The sequence below is a fragment of the Gekko japonicus genome, unplaced genomic scaffold, assembly GCF_001447785.1.
Source record: "Gekko japonicus isolate JY-2015 unplaced genomic scaffold, Gekko_japonicus_V1.1 scaffold30, whole genome shotgun sequence".
NCBI classification, from domain to species: Eukaryota; Metazoa; Chordata; class Lepidosauria; order Squamata; family Gekkonidae; genus Gekko; species Gekko japonicus.
The window spans coordinates 2,328,750-2,348,268 of record NW_015168045.1 but is presented as its reverse complement, the minus strand read 5'-3'; the positions used below and the strand labels follow the sequence as shown (position 1 = coordinate 2,348,268).

The 19,519-nt window shown below is 39.7% G+C and overlaps 1 protein-coding gene across 1 annotated transcript in view; it reads right to left on the bottom strand.

Moving 5' to 3' along the window:
* Positions 1-1,618: 1,618 nt before the first annotated feature.
* The window catches only part of SLC44A5 (solute carrier family 44 member 5), a 212,903-nt gene continuing 195,002 nt past the window's right edge, over positions 1,619-19,519 (bottom strand). Inside the window, exons 18-22 of the mRNA XM_015414270.1 lie at positions 18,818-18,891; positions 16,047-16,117; positions 11,369-11,457; positions 8,714-8,798; positions 1,619-1,799 (exon numbers count right to left, since the gene is read on the bottom strand). Coding sequence (XP_015269756.1) covers positions 1,693-1,799; positions 8,714-8,798; positions 11,369-11,457; positions 16,047-16,117; positions 18,818-18,891 — 426 coding nt within the window. The 3' untranslated portion in view covers positions 1,619-1,692. The remainder of the gene's footprint in view (positions 1,800-8,713; positions 8,799-11,368; positions 11,458-16,046; positions 16,118-18,817; positions 18,892-19,519) is intronic.

The following is a 19,519-nucleotide window of genomic DNA, read 5'->3' as shown; positions in this document are numbered from 1 at the left end:
CCAAGTAAAAGTGTTTGGGATTGTAGTATGAAGCTGAAGCTCTGAAACCATTTTTTCCCCTAGAGAAGCCTGGTTGACTGCAGTGGGACATCACTGGACACTAATCTGAATAAAGCAGTTCAAAATTTGCAGCCTGATTTGCCCGGCCACCTGCTTCAGGCCTAAAAAAACAGAAGCATCTTTTGACTGTACTCTTGGTGTACCACTGTTATTATCCGTTCCAGTCAGGAACAATCACATACCACATTAATAATTTACTGTGGTTAGTTACACTGATTGTGGTATATGCAAAGATGTTTCCATGACAAAAGGTTCCCTGTGTTTAGGGAATAGTCCTATCAGGGTTTAGTTGCCACTGGGGCTGTCACATTTATTCCTATACATGTAGAATAGTTTTATCATCTGTGCAAACAGAAAATAAATATCCTGCAAACTTATCACAAGATTAAGGAGAAAACCCAGTTATATATGTTTCAATGGCTGAATCTTAGGGCAGGTATAAACTGAAGGGCTGCCAGTGTTGCTGCATAATCAGTAGAAATTTGCTCTGCAGAAATCTGCAAATGAAGCTTTTCACTTCAGGTAGATAAACATTATCATATGCTGCTGTGGCAGATCAAGACATTGTTAGAGGCGGGGAAGGCTGAAGAGCTGACAACTCTTCTAATCTCTTGGTTTAAACACAACTTCTCATGAAACACTAAAGGGAAATAAGGTACCACTTCAATCAGAATTTTGCATATCTTTTCCCACATGTGGATTGCATCCCTTGTTGACATGGAAGGTCAGTATAGATGTGAACAGGACAGCATCAGGGCTTTGAGAGGAATGGATGAATGGAAGTAGCACATTAGAGCCCTATCTCAATCTATATGGATACTTACTCTACCTAAAATGAGAGTATGGCCTAGGTATTGATTTATTTGTTAAAAAGAATTCCTTGTGCCATGAATTATCCACATATAAAGCTAAACACACAAACCCCAAACATTCTTACAATGCTATAAAGCATATCATTCTCTACTACTTCCTTTTTCAAGAACGTGATAATAAAACACTAGGGAATGGTAGATACTGAAAGTATTTTGCACAAGGGCAAAATAATTGATTTTGTATCCATATATTTCAAGTAAACAAAGAGTTTTATTTTTCTTATCAAGCAACTGGTGCTTTGTGGTTCAAATAGTGCTTGTAAACTTCAAAACATAAGCTAGTTAATACCAATAGCCAGTAAGGCACTTGATCATAGAGCACACAGCTGTACAGGCAAAAGGACTGACCAGACTATTAACAGAATCAAGAGACATTTGCGTATTCTATGACATATGGACAGGGATAATAACTGACTTTCTTTCTCAAGAAACCCTCACATCATGTTTTCTGTAATCTGTCCTAGTCTTACAATAGTAACACATTTCACATTTTTTAGAAAATAAAAAGCCAGCATGTTAAGTACACTCCTTCACTCCAAAATATCCAAGCAACAAGAATTAAAGTAAAACAAAAAGAAAATATAAGTATAAAAATGCTCCCTTTTTTGCTGGAATTTTTAAAAACAATGTCATTACAAATTTTGATGGCTTCACATGTACAATAGCTTTGGTATAAAACATGCGCAAATAAAAGCCGAAAACACTGTATTGAAGAAACTGCATTGAACCAAACGCGTGTGGTTAGGACAGTGGGCATTCTCTACTGTCTCTTGGCTGGCACGTTCTGCTTGTTCAGAATCTTCAGCAGAGATTTAGTCATGTAATAAGGTCTTTCAGCAGAGCCATCGTGAGTTTCTAAATCTTCCACTAGGAGGAAGAATGGCAGAAAGCAAATGATCAAACCATACAATATGAAAGCAATCCTGCCACCTTCTGGCCCTTTTCTGCACAACAGCCTCAGCATATTTTAAATACGGTAATGGATGTTTTGGCATTTACTATAGTGTAAACACAGTTGTAATAATATAATCAGCCCTTTGTCATTATTTGGGCCAGATGCTGCACCAGTTCATCCAAAGGGACATTTGTCTTACCAATGGCTTGAATGAATGCAGGATCAAAGCCTATTTAAAATTTATTATCTCACCATAAAATGATTCGTCCAATACTCGTCTTCTCTAAAGCGACAAAGTGCATTTTATTAAGCTTTAGTTTTATGTTAAAGCACATTACGCATAAAACCAACATTTATAATAAACAGCAGAATTTTAGCCCAAGAATTAAGAAACACAATCAAGTTGAAAAGTATTTGTATTTCAAAAATAAATTATTACTTAGTTTGCACATTAATGCTCATTTTTGAGAAAGATATTCAGGATTTTTGCTTTTCTACCAAGTTTATTCTTTCAATAAATTTATTGTATGATGAATTACTGCCAAATTTCAGTGCTATTGCTTTGCATTTTCACAGTTTTCTCAGTTGCCCAATTAATTAATAATATGGCTATAGAATGTCATTTGTCAGTGACACTTGATATGGAACTTAAGCATTAGTGCTAGTGGTGCTTGCATATTGGTATGTTCTGGGTTATATTTCTGGCATAACTGCTGGAACATCCAATCCAAAACGCTCATATAGTAGTGTATCAAAATCTTATGATCAGACTGGAATCAGTGGGAGTGATCACTGATATCAAGAGAAGACTGCCTGAAGGACACAGTCCAGCATAATTAGATGCATTCATGTCTAAGAGTGTACTTAAACTCAGTGCTGGATTGAATCCTACAGGCACAATCCAGAGAGATCTGCAAGCTTAAGAAACTTTCCACTACCTGAGTTCCTGGCCAAGCCAAATTGACACTTATTGAAGCCCTGATGATGGGATGGGATGGGAATGTGCATCTGCTTCCGAAGTCATCAGCTGCCAGTTCAAGCTGGACTGGAGCCCATTATGTTTTGGCCTTTTCTAAGAATGGTAATAGATAGCATTACTACCATCTGTAGAGTGGCTGCTGGGTATTTAGTTAAGACGTTAACCCAGCAATCTGTTACCAAAATATTGTTACCCTAATTTATAAATCCAATGATAGTTTGTATTGTTTCTATTGCATCCTCACCTCACCTACATTACATCTTGAAATATGCCATTTTAGTAGAGTGCCTGCTAAGCTTTTAAATATATTTTAGGTCTCAAGTTTTCTCAAAGGCCCCAGAATACAAAACATTCCAATTCAAAATAATTCTGTATGGAAATACTCCACTTATTTCAACTGATCTGGCTTCCATTCAAGTGTTGGTTAAATGGCAACTGAAGAGTATAAAAATCCACCAGACTCTGTGCTAGCCCTACTGAATGCTGCCCAGCAGAGGGCTCAGTGGACTTCCTACTTATCCTACAGCTAGCTTGCACCAAGAGAGCATCATTTTATTCCACTGAAAATCTACAGCTGTATAATGTTTCAACTAGTCACCTGAGGTAATTTTTTGGGAAGTTCCAACTGGGAGATTTTAAGCTAACAGGGTTGTCTCTTTTTGCTCATTTTTTAAAATAAAACATGTCAGGCTCTTGTACCCCAAACAACCAGTCATTTTTAATACAAATTCTCAATCTTCTCTCCAAAAATGTAGCCAGTTCTGTATTAATACTGGACCACAATGTTCACAGGGTAAAGAAAATTAGAACCTGTTTTTAAAGCAACATACCACTGTCACCTCCAAAGCCTCCCATCACCAGGAACACAAGAACAGTAGGAATCATTTGCTTGCCATCCAGCCAAGGTGTGCATTAGTTTCATAATTCATGGTGAAAAGAATAGCAAACAGAGTATGCTTTCCAAGATTTTGTTCTTCACTTAGCTTTCACCAAGAAGCACAAACAGTAAAATAGGTTTGGTATTCAAGCATTGGGCTACTGTAATTTCTTCCCATGTATTAATAACCTTTGTACAGATGATGCTTTCCAATTATTAGCTATGAAACATCTTGACCTTATTGGCCCTTTGCCTTCCATAGCTGATGATGGAACTTAGCTATGTGAATAGGTCTCTAAATTGCAGCAGTTATTTCAAAATAAGTCCCATTGAGTTAATATAAGTGGTTTAGGACAGTGGCCATAGTACAATGGGATGGATCCTATGGTTGTGAAATAGAAGATGATGGACACTTCCTATTTTTCCATTCCCACCGAAAAGACATTGCTGGCTATCACGGGACTCCCATGTAAACAAGGCCAATGAACATGAGGAGTCCTTATTTATTGTTATTTATATCCTGCTTTTCACCCTAATGGGGACCAAAAGTGGCTCATCACAGCATTCTCTCCTCCAGCTTATCCTCACAATCACCGCCATTATCTTCGGTTGAGAGGTCAGCGGAGCTTCCATGCCCTGATCCCAGTCTGAAACTATTATAGCACACCTTGCTAAGGTTTTCTCCACCAAGCTTTCCACAGGTACAAGTTGCAACAGAGCAGTAGGATAAATTTTGCCGATTCCCCATGTTGCCTGCAACCCCTTTGCCATGTGGCTTTTCATCCAAGGGGCATCATGACACTAAGAAATGCCTTTTCAGGGGTCACAAAAGGATGCTGCAGGGAAAGCCTTCTTTCCAGGCAACTGTAGAATCCAAACCAATGTTCTGTGGCCTTTACAAACAGGTATTGCATTCTTAATTCTGAATGTTTAAAATAATGCAACCAAATTTAGTCTTATGAACCGGGTTGAAACAGATTTACTATGTGGAACGTTAAATTTAACATCTAGCCAGTGGGAGACTGTGCCAAAAAAACATTATGCAGATTTTGTATTGCATCGGAGGCTGTTGTCCAACCTCTCTAAATTGGTATCTCTGGCATAGCACTCTTCTTAAATGGTTATTAATATGACTCTGTTCTCAGCATTTTCAACAATTAGCTGTACTCTTTTCATCACCTTCTTTGAGCTGAACCAGTATGATACTAATGTCTTTTTCTGCAACATATACATTTTGTGGTAGAGGTGGCAGACATAGCTGTGTACCCTTCTTCGTAGGGAATCAAAAATACATTTTAAATCACAGTTTTAAATAGCTGTCAACCAGCATGTACGGTAAAAATACAGCCATAGCACCATAATTACAAATTTAGACTACCTGCTGGTCTTGATCTGTGGGTTTTTTTATGGCTAATCAGGATACACCGTAGTGCTTTAAAAAAAAAAAGCCTGAATATCCTTTACAAATATACACCTATAAAAAGTTATCAAAAAGTCTGTCATTTCAAACAGCAAAATCGTGAGTTAGAAAAGTTATTAAAACACTAAGAGCTAAAGATATAAAATGTTCACATTTACGTTTTTCATAGGCACTCTATTAAAACTATGTGGCCTTGTTTCACAGCTGTTAAAGATTTAGTTTAAATGCTGCCCATGTGTTCATTTTTAAGATAGTACAAATTAAAAAACCTCCAATCATTCATTAGTCAGAAGCATAATTTACAATTTAAAAAATGTTTTGTCTCAATTTTTGTTTCCCCCTTCCTTAAAATTGACACCATTGCCATGTTCATGAGTATTTTTTTTAACATTATCCCATTAACTTCTTAGGACTCAGCTCCTTCTTTCCCAGAATTCGGTGAAGACTGGCTGACATGTAGTAGGGTTTGGCTGTAGATCCATCATTCCTTTCCAAATCTTCACCTGAATATGAAGTGGTCAAAAGGAGACAAAGCAGCAAGCAGCCAAAAACAAACCAAATCAAAGAAGAGGGATTCAAAGGAAGGGTAGAGGAAAGAGTCAATATCAGAAATCCTGTTACAACAGAACCAAGCTTTAGTCCTTACAGGGTGCCACAAAAGTCTCTCTTTTTGGATCAATGCAAGATGCACAACAGCCACATTGTGATTAACTCCTCTACTCATGCAGCATGCTAAGAGCAATTATTCTTCTGCTTAGTAAAGCTAGATTTTCTATTGAAGGCCCCTAAATGTGATGGCTGGCTCTCAGTGAAGGTAATTCTTTGGGGGTCTTGAGAAAAGTCATACCAGCAGCCACTGGGCACATGAGTGCATAATATTGTGTTCCTATGGCTATTTTATGTTGCATGAATGATACCATTATTATTTCTTGGGGTTTTTTTAGTCTTTTTTTTTTTTTTAGTTTTGCCACAAGAGGTCACACTGGCTAATATCAGAAAGCACTGCTTGGGGGACATGGTGGGCAATCGACTATCAAGACTTTCTAGTTAAGAATCTAGGGATTATACCTGGCCACCAAGTGAAAAATGCCTTCTTCCATCTTCATTTAGAATACTAACCTTGATGCTAGACTACTGTAAAGTGTTGTACATGGAACTGCCCTTTAAAAAAACGTATTTCAGCTGGTACAGCACACTGCAACTTGACTACTATCAGGGCCTAGGTGGATTATACCGATTACACCTGTTGTATAGGCACTTCATTGGTTACCAATCAGTTTCCAAATTCATTTCCTTTTGTTGGTTGGTTCTCTCATGGCCTGGGAACCATATATCTACAGGACCATTTCTCTCAAATATGCTGCACCATGATAGCGCTGCTCATCTAAACAAAGTCTTTTGAAGCTGTCCCACTGCAAGCTGGTAAGATCAAAAGCTGCCCATTCCAGAGGATTCTCTGTTGTGGCTCCCATCTGGTGGAATGGTCTGCCAGACAAGGTTAAAAAGGCTTCTACACTACTTTCATTCAGTAGACTGTGTTAAACAAAATTGTTCAGGAGAGTGCTTTTATAAAGGAAATTGTGTTGTAGTTTTAGTATCTGTGGAAATGTTCTAGAAAGCTTTTACTGTATATATTTTTGGTAACATGCTTTGACTCTTTGTGAGAAAGGTATAATACAGATGTAAATAAATGAATTCTGAACAGGTCACAAGGTCATGAATGGGATCTTATAAGGACATCAGTGTCACTCAGGAGATATTTCAAACGACCTCTTGCATTTAAAGGTTTACACAGATGCTGGCCCCCAACTTCATTTTGTAGTGGCATTTTTGGTTGTCTGAAAAAAGGGCAATGGTGATCAAAGTTGATTAGACTTTGAAGATAACATTTTGCATCTAACAAATACAACATTTAAGTTTATTGTTGTCTAACTGTATTGCCAGATAAAATCATATCTGGTGCTCCCACCAACCCATGCAGCTGTTTCAAGGCTGCATACAGATGCTACAACTACACGAGCAGGGCACTCTCCTTGCTGGTTTCTATACAACTGAAGAACACTAGCAGGAACAGCTGGAGTTGTACACCCACAAAACTGGCATCTGACAAGGAATGTTGGGGGCCTTGTCAACATGATACCTCATTGCCCTTGATGAATCATCATTTATATGTGCATTGAGCATTCCTAATTCAACTGTAGAAAAAGCCAGTTGTATAAAAATGGCAGTCAGGATAATTGCAAAGCACTTTGGGTGGCTCTTTGCTGACTTCATCCCAGACTAGCAAGCAGGGGAGAAAAATGCACTGGAAAGATATATTGCAGGGCTATGGAAACTCTAAGGTGAATGAGCAGTTAAATAAGGGATAACTGTAAGCATACTACTTGATGACTGGATGAAGTGTTTTTTGTTTTGGGTGGAGGAAATGTATGTTGTTATCCATTGGCTGGTCTTCTATGCATAGATTAGTGTGATGGGGGGCTCCCCTACTAAGTTCTATATGGGGTATAAGGAGATATGGTGGTTGGAGTAAAGCAAGGCATGTAAGGAGAAAGGAAGCCTATTCCAGTTCTTCTCTCAGCCTAGTACTCTTAATGATCTTGTCAGTTATACCACCATGATTAAAAGTGTGGCTGCTCAATGCAAGATTAGTCCATAGCAAAACGTTAACGAAACAGCTGACATGCATTACTGAGATCCAGCAGTATAGCAGTTTTTATCCTGTTGCTCATTTTATTGGTTTTAGTTTTTTCATTATGTTTGTGTTCTGAATTTACTAGTTGTATGCATTTTTGAAAGTACGGTTAATATTCTGAATAGAAGGTGAGTTTATTCAAATGATATGGACAAACTCCAGATATTTTGTGGGCTTCTTATAATTATACAGTGATAATGAAAGCCACTTCCATATGCTCAAATTTCTTTTCATCTTTATTATAGCCAAATATGTTCCAGGGCTGAGTATTAACAATTGTATTTTATGATTCCAAGATATTGTTAGGAACCTGGAGGGTCTGTCTAAGGCCAAAAGTTGGCATACAACTTAACTAAACTAGCAATAAAAAATACAGTCTTATGATAAACCATGGTACTCCCTGGCTCAGTCTAAACCTCAGAAATTCACATATGAACAAGGACTAAGAAGTTCTTCCTTTGTGAAAGTCTGTTAAACTTTTAGCTTTCGTATTAAGGAATATAGTCTTTGCAGTCAAAATATGGCCTTTTAAATGAATCCAACATTGCTGGGGCTATTAAAATTGCAACTATATTATTGGCACCAAAGTATAGCATCTAAACTCATCTACGTTAAATGTCATTGTACAACTACAGAATACTCAGAAGCCAGTTAGTATTTATTATGAAACAGGTACTCTCCCTAAGGGCCAACTGTTCCAGTGAACATTTCACTAGCTGTATCAATGAAGCCACATCTGATGCTGATGTACTTCAGAATCCCCTGCACAAAGAAGGCCATGACTGAGCAGACTGTGCAACAACAGAAGCAGCAAAGGCCCTCTCCTACTACATGTACATGAATTCTCTTAGGAAATTGACCAAGTGGCTCTTTATCTGCATGCCAATAGCAGAACAACTAAGAGGTGATACTCACAAAAGCAGAGGAAGAGTGTATCGACACACATTGCATAGACGCTGAAGAATCCATGTGCAACTAGATAAGAGCCTATAATGACAGTCTGAAAACAAGGAGAACACAGTTTATGCACTTTCATAAAGATACTATATAATCATTATTTCAATGCATGAGAAAATTTAGATCCTATGTACTCACCAAAGCTCAACTCTGGACATTTTCTAGAATTGCTGTCTCACCACCATTCTCACTGCACTGTCATCTTCCTTTAACTAGTAAAAGTGGATGACCAATCTCTATCTTTCACCATCTTCTCTAGGCTGGTTGGTGCTCTCTCTCTCTTTGAATGATTTAGCGACTGAAACTTGGGAGAATGGAGTAGAATGCAGGGACGGAACCACAGGAATGGACAACAGCATGGCTTTAGTGTCACTAGGAAAATTCAGTTATTCATATGACCTATATAAATATGACCTGCCACTTTTTTGTTTCCATGGGATAATTCTATAAGTCCTAGTTCAAAGACAATAACAAGGTATGTAGTCCACATGTAATAGAAGCACCTTGCTACTTCACAGACTTGGGGGGAGGTGTTAGCAGATAGGCATGCTCTTGTCTATTCTTTATAAAAGGTCAGGTGATGCAGTCTCCAGCACATAAGTGGTAAAGTATTCAGCCTGCTGACACAGGACTCACACAGGAACTGATACTGACTGGATCTAAATCAAGTTTAGAAAAGTCCTTTGTTACCTTCAGCTTTATAGCCAGTCCAGACAAAATCTGAAGAGTAGCTGCCATGAGATGAAACTGACCAAGGATTTACTTGGGACAAGTCTATTTTAGCTCTTTAGGAAGCTACACACAGGAGAGGCTGTGGGTTGTCACCAGCAACCTGGCCAGCAGATGCCTGTGGCATAACCACATTCCAAACTACATGCAATAGTCCACTAACCAGGAAAGAAATATGCTTTCCTCAGCAGTGTTATGTTATGTTATGAATCCTAAGAAAATATAATATTCGCAATAGGAAGGCATATATCTAGACCCCATGCAACAATTAGCAGAATAAACATAATCTAGAGACCCCCACATTAGAATTGTGTACACAGCTGAAACTAGGATTTATATTTTGAACATGGAAATCATACTAGATATATTAATATATTAAGTCTAATTTAAGATGATGCTCAGGAGAACTTTCCCAGGTTAATGCATTTTTAAATAGATTTATCATTTAATCAAATTTCGCATTTAAACAGTTAGGCACAGAAATCATACTCCTTAACAATGGACACGAACCAAGCCACGAAGCAAAATTTGTCATGAATTTTGTCCTGTTTGTGGTTCATAAACCAAAGTTCATGACTGGTCTACCATCACAAACTTCCACAAACTTTTAAAGCAGTTTGTCGTGGTTTGTGGATAGAGCAGAAAGTAGGGGACTCGGAGTACCTTTAAACCTCTGCATTCTTTTCCCGGTGAAAGCTGCAACAACAGATGAGTGGCTGGAAAGTGCTCCCCGCCACTCAGCTGTTTTGTGCTGTCTTCTGCAGTCCTTTTAAAGTTTAAAGGAACTGGAGAAGACAGTCTAAAAATGTCTGAGCACTAGGGACACTACTAAGATGCAATCCCTTTAAAGTTTAAAGGGACTGCAGAAGACAGCCCAGAACAGCTGAGCGGTGTGCCTAGAAAAGTGTGTCCAGAAGAGGGCAACCAGGATGGTGAGAAGGCTGGAATCCCAGTCTTATGAGGAAAGGCTGAAAGAGTTGGGTATGTTTAGCCTGGGAAAGAGAAGGCTTAGAGGGGACACGTTCAAATATTTGAAGGGCTGTCATGTAACAGATGGAGCAGATCTATTCTCTCTTGCTCCAAATTGCAAGACTAGATCTAATGGGTGAAAATTACAAGGGTGTCGTTACCAGCTAAATATCAGGAGAAACTTCCTAACTGTAAAAGTGGTTGAGCAGTGGAACAGACTGCCTTGGGAGGTGGTGGCACCTTCGCTGGATGTTTTCAAGCAGAGGCTGGACGACGATCTTTCGGGTATGTTGTAGGGCTATCTTTCAGCTATGCTCCTGCAGAGTGCAGGGGGTTGGACTAGATGACTTGCAAGGCCCCTTCCAACTCTGACATTGTATGATTCTATGATTCTGCAGTCCATTTAAAAGGACTGTACAAGACATCCTGAAACAGCTGAGTGGCAAAAACTGCCTCCTGACCATTCATCTGGTTCTTGGGCTTTCTGCAAACCCTGCTTAAAGGGACTGTGGTCCCTTTCAATGGGTTTTGCAGGGCCACCAACCACAAACCTCCTGGTTCTGTTTGGTTCATGGTTCAGCCACAAACTGACATGAACCACATTTTTCCAGTTTGTGCTCATCACTACTCAGTCCTTTCACCAAAAACAAGATTTCTGCCAATCAGCAACATAGCTTACTATTGGGAAACTGCTGCTTAAGAATTTAAAACAAAACCAAATATTTGACTTATATCAGTACTTCTGCCCAAAGGTGATGAACATCCTGCAGTGACCTTGTAGCCTCATTCCTGCAGTCCAGCTATATACATATATGTACACATGTGTATAGGTACAAAATAAATACTCTGCTTTCTGTTGGAAATTCTGGAGTATGAGAACCAGCTCATACTTAAATCCTAAGAAAATGTACTTACCAAAAGAGGTACCCAATAATAATTCAGAGCTGGTGCTTCTTGTGTGAATACTGGTATCCTATGTGTGAAGAAAAAGAAGGCCAGAACACCTACAAGAAGAATGAGATGTTGATGATTTAGTATCTAATTTTGAAGGCTGGATCTTCCATGGTATTTTAAAGACATGAGATGACTCTTGCAAGATGTTCTAGTATATGAAACTACATGCATACAAACATTCTCAATTACTAAAACCACTAGCTTCAGGTTGTATATATTTATTTATTTAAAACCTTTTAACCTGCTGTGATGGACTGTGCTATGAAAACTCATAAGTACTGTATAACATAATGGACTGTGAAGGGTTAATGCCTCACAGAGCCTGAGGGTCTTGAGTGACAGGCTGCTCAAAGGGATTTGACTAGTTAGCATCAGTTGAGTAGAAAGACCTGGGAACTGACTGCTGAACTCAGTTTTAGCTCTGGCTGAGAACTGGAACTGTTTAGCCCTGACTGAGAAGAGTTTAACACTGACAGAGGACTGGGAAGGCCGGCAAGGAAGAGTGGGAGGATTGGTGAAGCCTCCCATTCGAGCCAGAAAAGGGATAGATCTTCTAGTTAGAGAAGTGATTCCCTGCCCAGTTGATAAGGGAGATACTTCAAAGATTGGAGTGATCCCTGGAGTGTTCAGAGAAGGAATTTGGGTACTTGGTAGTGTATCCCTGCCTTCTGAAACCTGAAGAATTAGTTAAACTCAAGAAAATGAACTGTAATGTTTCGGAAACACTGAAACAAAAGCCACTAATATCTGTGATTCTAAGACTTTGTGAAAAGCTTAAGAACTCTCACTTGCTGTAAGCATATGAACTGGAATCTGAGATTATAATAAACCTCAGAGTTATATTTGATTCACCTCCAACATTTTACCCCTTATTTCACCTGATCTTTTCCCTTCTAAGTTGAATAAAATGTTTTGTTTATTTTTGAACTTTAAAAAAGCCTCTTGTGTGCCATTTTCAGAAGTTTAAGAGGGTGATCTTCCCTCAAGTTCCTGGGCTGAGCCAGCATCAAATTACAATAAAGAGAAGAAGAGGAGGAGGAGGAGGAGGAGGAGGAGGAGGAGAGGAGATTGGATTTATACCCCACCCTTCACTACCTGAAGGAGTCTCAGAGTGGTTTACAATACCTTTCCCTTCCCCTCCCCACAACAGACACCCTGTGAGGTAGGTGGGGCTGAGAAAGCTCTCTTGAGAACTGCCCTTGGGAGAACAGCTCTGAAATAACTTATGACTGACTCAAGGTCACACCAGAGCTGCATGTGGAGGAGTGTGGAATCAAACCCAGTTCTCCCAGATTAGAGTCAGTGCTCTTAACCACTACACCAAACTGGCTTTATACACCAAAGTGACAGAATGGGACAGCCATATATCTTCAGGTAAGAGGAAAATAGATAAAGAGGGCTGCTCAGTCAGAAAGGAATAAAAAATAGAGGGAAAATCCTGCATCTGAGTGAGGGAACGGGGCTAGGTTGTCATACCTGCCTCCCTCCAGAATGAGACTCAAGGTAGGTTAAGAACATAAGAACATAAGAGACGCCAATGTTGGATCAGGCCAAAGGCCCATCCAGTCCAACACTCTGTGTCACACAGTGGCCAGAAATACCAGTGCCATCAGGAGGTCCAGCAGTGGGGCCAGGACATTAGAAGCCCTCCCACTGTTGACCCCCCCAAGCACCAAGAAGACAGAGCATCACTTGCCCCAGAGCCCCTAGCTATACCTTGTGGCTAATAGCCACTGATGGACCTCTGCTCCATATGCTTATCTAATTCCCTTTTGAAGCCGTCCATGCTTGTAGCACCCACCAATTCCTGTGGCAGTGAATTCCATGTGTTTACAAGGTTACAATGAAAACAAAACAATATGCAATTAAAATCCATAAGAACTCATATAATAATCATAAAAAAGAAATAGATGTCAAATGCCCTCCTGATAACTGTACTTTACATAAATTGTGGAAGCTCAGCTATCCAGAAGCCTTCCTAACAGTTTCAGAAAGCCTATTCCATAATACAGCAGCCACTGAAAAAGTTCTAAACTTTGCAGTGGCTAATCTAGCAATACTGCTGTAAGAAATAAGAGTAGAAATAACAAATGGATCCACTAGTAATTTCTGATGACATAGTTCATCAGTTGAACAGGACTTTCTCACCTCCCTGTCCCTCTGCAGCCCAAAATACTACTGGGGACAAGGGATGCCCTAGGAACAGCATAATGGCTGTCAGAGGTCTGTAGCAAAAATTGCCCTCCCTTTTATTAGCGGAAATCTACCACTGGATTCAACCCATTAGGTGTTGATCAGAGGTGCAAAGCTGCTGCATAAGGTGATATGGAAACAGCCAGTTCTGCAGGTATGTAGCTCCTGGGCCAATAAGAGCTTTAAAGGTGACAACTAGCACCTTGAATTGAAACAAACTAGCAACCAGTTTAGAATTCTCAAGAATATATCCATCTTTCATTTGAAATATGCATGTATTTTCAGACACATAAATGATCTGCAAGAGTCCTTAAAATGTAACAAGTGAAGGAGTACTCATAATGGAAGGTAATTCAAAGCAAGGGGAAAACACTGCAACAAGCTGTAATCCAAATAGGATTTTCAGAGCAACAAATCCTGACATGAGTTATTTCTAGTATTTATACTGTGACAAAATTGATATTCATATTAATTATCTGTGAGCTGGTCATGCAACAAGGAGATTTTAATCAATTGTTATGAATTAGGATGGGTTTTCTAAATAAAAACAATGATACAATTAAATGTAAGGTTAAAACAGAGACAAGAAACACAGCTTATCTCTTAGAGAACACATTTAACTATTTCTACATATTGGACTGAACATGTTCAATGATAAACAGAGATTAATTCATGATAACATCTGTGCTAAGCAGAAAGAGAAAAGAATGTAAATTAATTAGCTCAAGGGAATCTGTCCTTATGCACAAGGAAAACATTAATCAATTTCACCATTTCAAGGTTTGTATTTCAGACAAATCTCATTTACTTTTCCAGCTAGAAAATAATATATGTGCAATAACAACAAACAATATATTAGAGATATGACAGTAAACCAAAATTGGGAGACACCATCAACTTAAAGGACATATATAAAAAGAGACATGTTGGTACAAATCTATTTTGCAGGCACCAGCATGTTTTCTCTAGTGCAAGAAACATTCCATTGAGGCAAGAAGTTTTTTTACTAGAAGAGAAGGTTCATGTTGATACAACGCTGAAAGAATGTATTGGTGCCAGTAGTACATATTGGCAGGTTCCAGTCCAAAGATATTAATCCACAATAGTTTCTTGTAATATCACCAATCAGATATTCAGTGGAAAGGGAGTAGCTGAGGTGACTAAATCCAGCTCACTACGTTTATCAGTGATTGCTAATGCTCTGTTAGTGCACTGCAATAACATGTACAGAACTCACACACAAGTATAATTCCCAATACATTTAGGATAGAAAATTCCTAACGAGATCTGAATAAAAAACGTTAGAAGGGAGAAAGTTAAAATCCATCTCGAGCCCATAATTCTGAATGCATACTGGCTTTGCAGCTTTCAGTACCCAAGGAATTAACAAGGCTAGTTCCTTACCTGAATCAAATACTTCACATTGCACCTGAACATCTGGATGAAACAAGACTTGTAAGATGTGTATTTGAGATGTTGCATGTTCTGTGTGTAATTTAAAATTGGCAATTGGAGGGTATACCTGAGTGTATTTTTTTCCCAATTTGCTCAGAGGTTTGTTTGTTTCTGTAACCACACCTACTTGACTTTTATTTCTCTTATTTTTAGTATATGCTGCTGTTTACAGATAAATTATCACTTGCAATCTGGAAAAAGCAGTATGCATTCTCAACAAAGAAGTGAAACTAACAGCACATAAAGCTCTGTACACAACATTTAAAGAAACAAAAGAGGTCTCTTTGGCCCTAATCCTGCAGATATAGGACTCTTCTTCATTACCAAAACCTAGATAAGGGTAGAAATTATATGCCGTGTCAGCAAACCCATGTCTCCAATTTGCAAATGTGTGTGTGTGGGGGGAGCATTTATAGGGGAATTCAGTGAATTCTGCTCAGAGATTCACACCTGCAGTTGCCTCTTTCAAAGCCATATTCCCCTGGTTTGGCTTATTTCTAGTCTTGAAATCCAGCTGGGGAAATATAAATTAAGATGACTAGGTGGTTGTTTTCAGATGAGAATCAGCAGGTTAAGTATCCCCTTTCACTTGATCATCTCCAGAAAACACTTCTCTGCTCCTATACTGGGCTACATGGAAAACAGGACTGTATACCCTACATTTTCCTTGTTAGGCATTGTTCCACCTCATCCTTAGTTAATTCTTGTCTGAATTCGCCACATGTCCTATTTAGATATATATCAACGTAACACCATCTAAATCATTCTTTGTTTATCTGATTAATGAACACCATGAGAGACACTGAGGTAATGAGGCTGTCCTGTAATGATTTACCTAAGTAAAGCTTAAATTATGAAAGGCTGCAGGGTCTGAATTAGCATCCATTAATTTGACAAAAATGAGGGTGGTCTCTCTCAAACAACGGAGGTCTTTTCTCTGTTTACCTGGACCAAGTTGACTAGACTAGACTAAAAGAATTTATTGACTTACCCACACCTCCAGCAACAAGAATTTTCCCCAGGAATAGTAGGAAGTCCGTCACTTTATCCAGTACGGCAACTCTGTGCATTGAAGAATAAATACATATTACAACAACCTTCCTTTCCAAAAGGTGGAGCAATTCTGCTTTCAACCAGCAATAAAATTACTGGAAAACTTCAGTGTGAAATTAGTTTGAAATATCCCATTCTAATACTATTTGGGCATCAATGGCCCTGTTCATACGAGCCCATTTGGGCCGGGAGCGGGACGGAACGGGGGCGGAGCAAACCGGCGCGATCCCACCTCAACATCTGGGGAACGTGCCGGATCCGTCCTGGTTCCGTCCCTTCCAGCGTTGCTCCGCGCCAAAAAAGAACCAACTCCCGAGGTGGTTCTTTCTGAAGGGCCGCAGCAACGCTGGCCGTGGGATCGCCGGCGCGTCCTTGCGCCGGCGCATCCCCGGCTCCTGGCCGAACTGCGCATGTGTGAGCATGCGCAGTTCGCCAGGCTCCCCTTCCCACCGTCGCGTTCTCCCTGGCATCTGATCGTGCCGGGGAGCGTTGCAACGCGGCTCAGGGGATCCGTGAGATCCCGCCGTGCCGTCCCAACTTTGCTGCGGCTCACTTTAGCCGCGGTACGAGCGTCGTATTCCCTGCCGTGTGGCAGGGACCCCAGTAACACAAATTTTCAGTGTGATAAAAGACAAGCAACGGGATGTTTGCACTTTGAGAATCAAATAAAGGTTTGGGATGTGAGAAACCAAGATTCCCCCAGAAATAGGAAGATAACAAGGCAAAGGGCTGAGTAAACCATTCTCTCTTATTATCTCACAAAGTCAGTGTGAGGCTAGAAAACTATTCTAAGGTTCTTGGAAAAAATGTGTGATAGAAATCAAAGAAACAAAAAGCGTTGATGCTACTGCCTTACAGTCTATCACTATTTAACATTTATTTTGTAGCAGTGCAAGGATGTTGTACAGAATACAACAATGGTATGCTCCTTGTCTAGAGCCTTTGCAGTCTATGTAATGCATAAAAACTAAGGAAAAGGGAAGGCAACAAAACTTGTTAACCTGAATGGACATGGGTTAACTAGGAGCAGAAAGCCCTGTGGAATAGTTTGAGGAAAGGTAAAAAGATTTAGGCCCTGACCTGGATAGCCCAGGCAAGCCTGATCTTGTCAGATCTCGGAAGCTAAGCAGGGTCAGGCCTGGTCAGTATTTGAATAGGAGACCACCCAGGAATACCAGAGTCACAACACAGAGGCAGGCAATGGCAACCACCTCTGAATGTCTCTTGACTTGGAAAACCTATTGGGTTGCTATAAGTCGGCTTCAACTTGAGGGCACTTTCCACCACCACAAAGATTTAGAGAGAGGCAGCTTTGATGCACAAAAGGGTATATGATCAGGGTCTGAGCATAGTTGGGAGAGGCAGAAAACTTTACTGCAGTCTTGGAGTCTGGGGGGGTCCAGGCTGGATGATCTATTGATTACTAAACAGAACATCCCTAGTGAAGAACCCTAGTGACTGGCAGGCCCTATGGTTGGTTTCTCACTTGGGATTGGATGTTATGAGAGCCAGTGTAGTGGAGTGATTAAGAATGTCAGGCACCTTGGTCTGACATTCTGGGTCACCTGGAACTGAATCCCCCTTTGTGCCAAGGAAGCTTTCTGAGTGACCATGGGCCAGTCACACTCTCTATATCTAATCCACCTTTACAGTGTTGTTGTGAGGATAACATGGAGGAGAGGAGAATAATGTAAGGCACTTTGGGTCCCCTTTGGGGAGAAAGGCAGATGACTAATTAATTAATTAAATAAATCCCTCAAAGCAGTAGTTTTGGGGCTCTGTGGCAGGAAGGTGGTACTAGCAGCCTTACATTATGTGTGTTGTTCCTTCTTTGATTCTCATATTTTAAATGTTTTTGTTTCACTTTCCATGCATACTGATTAATACACCATCCTCTTAGAAAGGCTTTGAATGCATCCCACATTGTATTTATTGAGATATCTGGTTGTAGATTGATCTTGAAAAACTGTTGGATTTCATTTTTAGTCTTTGCTATAAATTCTGAGTCCTTTAGAAGGTCACTATGCATTCTCCATCTTGTTTTCTTTTGTATCGAGTGGAACGAAATTAATATTGGATTGTGATCTGCAAATGTTCCTGGCAGTATTTCTATATCTTCCAGTTCTCTTGTCATTGAGGCAGATATCCATGCCATATCTATTCTAGACCAGGATTTATGTCTATGTGAATAAAAGGTATCATCTTTTTTCTCCAGGTTTCTTATTCGTGGCAGGAGGAGTATTGATGCAGGAAGACATGATGGTGCTCACTACCAATGTTCCCTCCAAGCTGTGGAGTCTTGTGAGCAAAAATTCTACCTTGTGAGCTACTGGCATTAAAGTTGTGAGTGAGCAATTTGCCTACTGCATAAATTAGTTTGCTCTGGAGCCGTCCTTCCTGAGCTAAGACAAAAAAGTGTAAGCCGGAGGCTAAAAAACTGTGAGCTAGCTCACACTAACTCAGCTTAGAGGGAAGACTGCTAACTACATATCTAATCTCAGTTCCATTTGGAGAAATGTGAGTGGTAAGGCTGTCTCATATGGTGGTGTTCAGTGCCAGGTCAATGAAAAATAAGATCTCTATAATATCTGACCTTTTGTAAGAAAAACAAGAGGATCTGATTAGAAGAGAAGAAGAAGAGATTAGATTTATACCCCGCACTTCACTACCTGAAGGAGTCAGGTATAAATGGAAGGCATGTCTCCTTACCTTACCACATTTCTCATGAGCAGAAAGAAAGCTTCCTTTGCTGATGTGCAGAAGTTTTTACCGTATATTGCAATCTACAAAACATCAAGAGCATTTAATGGGAAAAAGGCTTACTCTGGAGACCAGATATGAATTAACAAGGATGATATCAATGGACCTAGATTGTTTACCATCCATGGACAACATAGCCAACTTGCCCTACCCATACTAGTTAGAGCATAGGTGTCAAACTCATTTGTTATGAGGGCCAGATCTGACATAAATATCACTTTGTTGGGCAGGCCCATACGTTCTATAAAATGTAACTAGAGGTACCAGAGATATAAACTTTATAAAGATGATTTCAGATGCTGAATGGCAATAGCAGGCATGATTGGATTAGGTGTGATATGCAGAGGGGAAGTAGGTATGGAGATATTAACGTTGGTAATGGGACAAGAAACCGAGGTCTCAATTTGATCTAGGAGGATTCAGTCCAGGAGAATGGACGTAAGTCTGACATTAGAAACCACAGCATTCAGTTGCTGACTTAAGAGTAGCAGTGCTCTTACAAATGAATTTCAAAGGGATATTAGAGAGAGAGATAGAGATGACTGAATTGTAATTGATAATGAAGCTCAAGACAATGCATCCTTCCTGGACTGAACTGAGACCTAGTTTTCCTGTTTCATTACCAGTATGTGCTATTATAATTTGGCATCT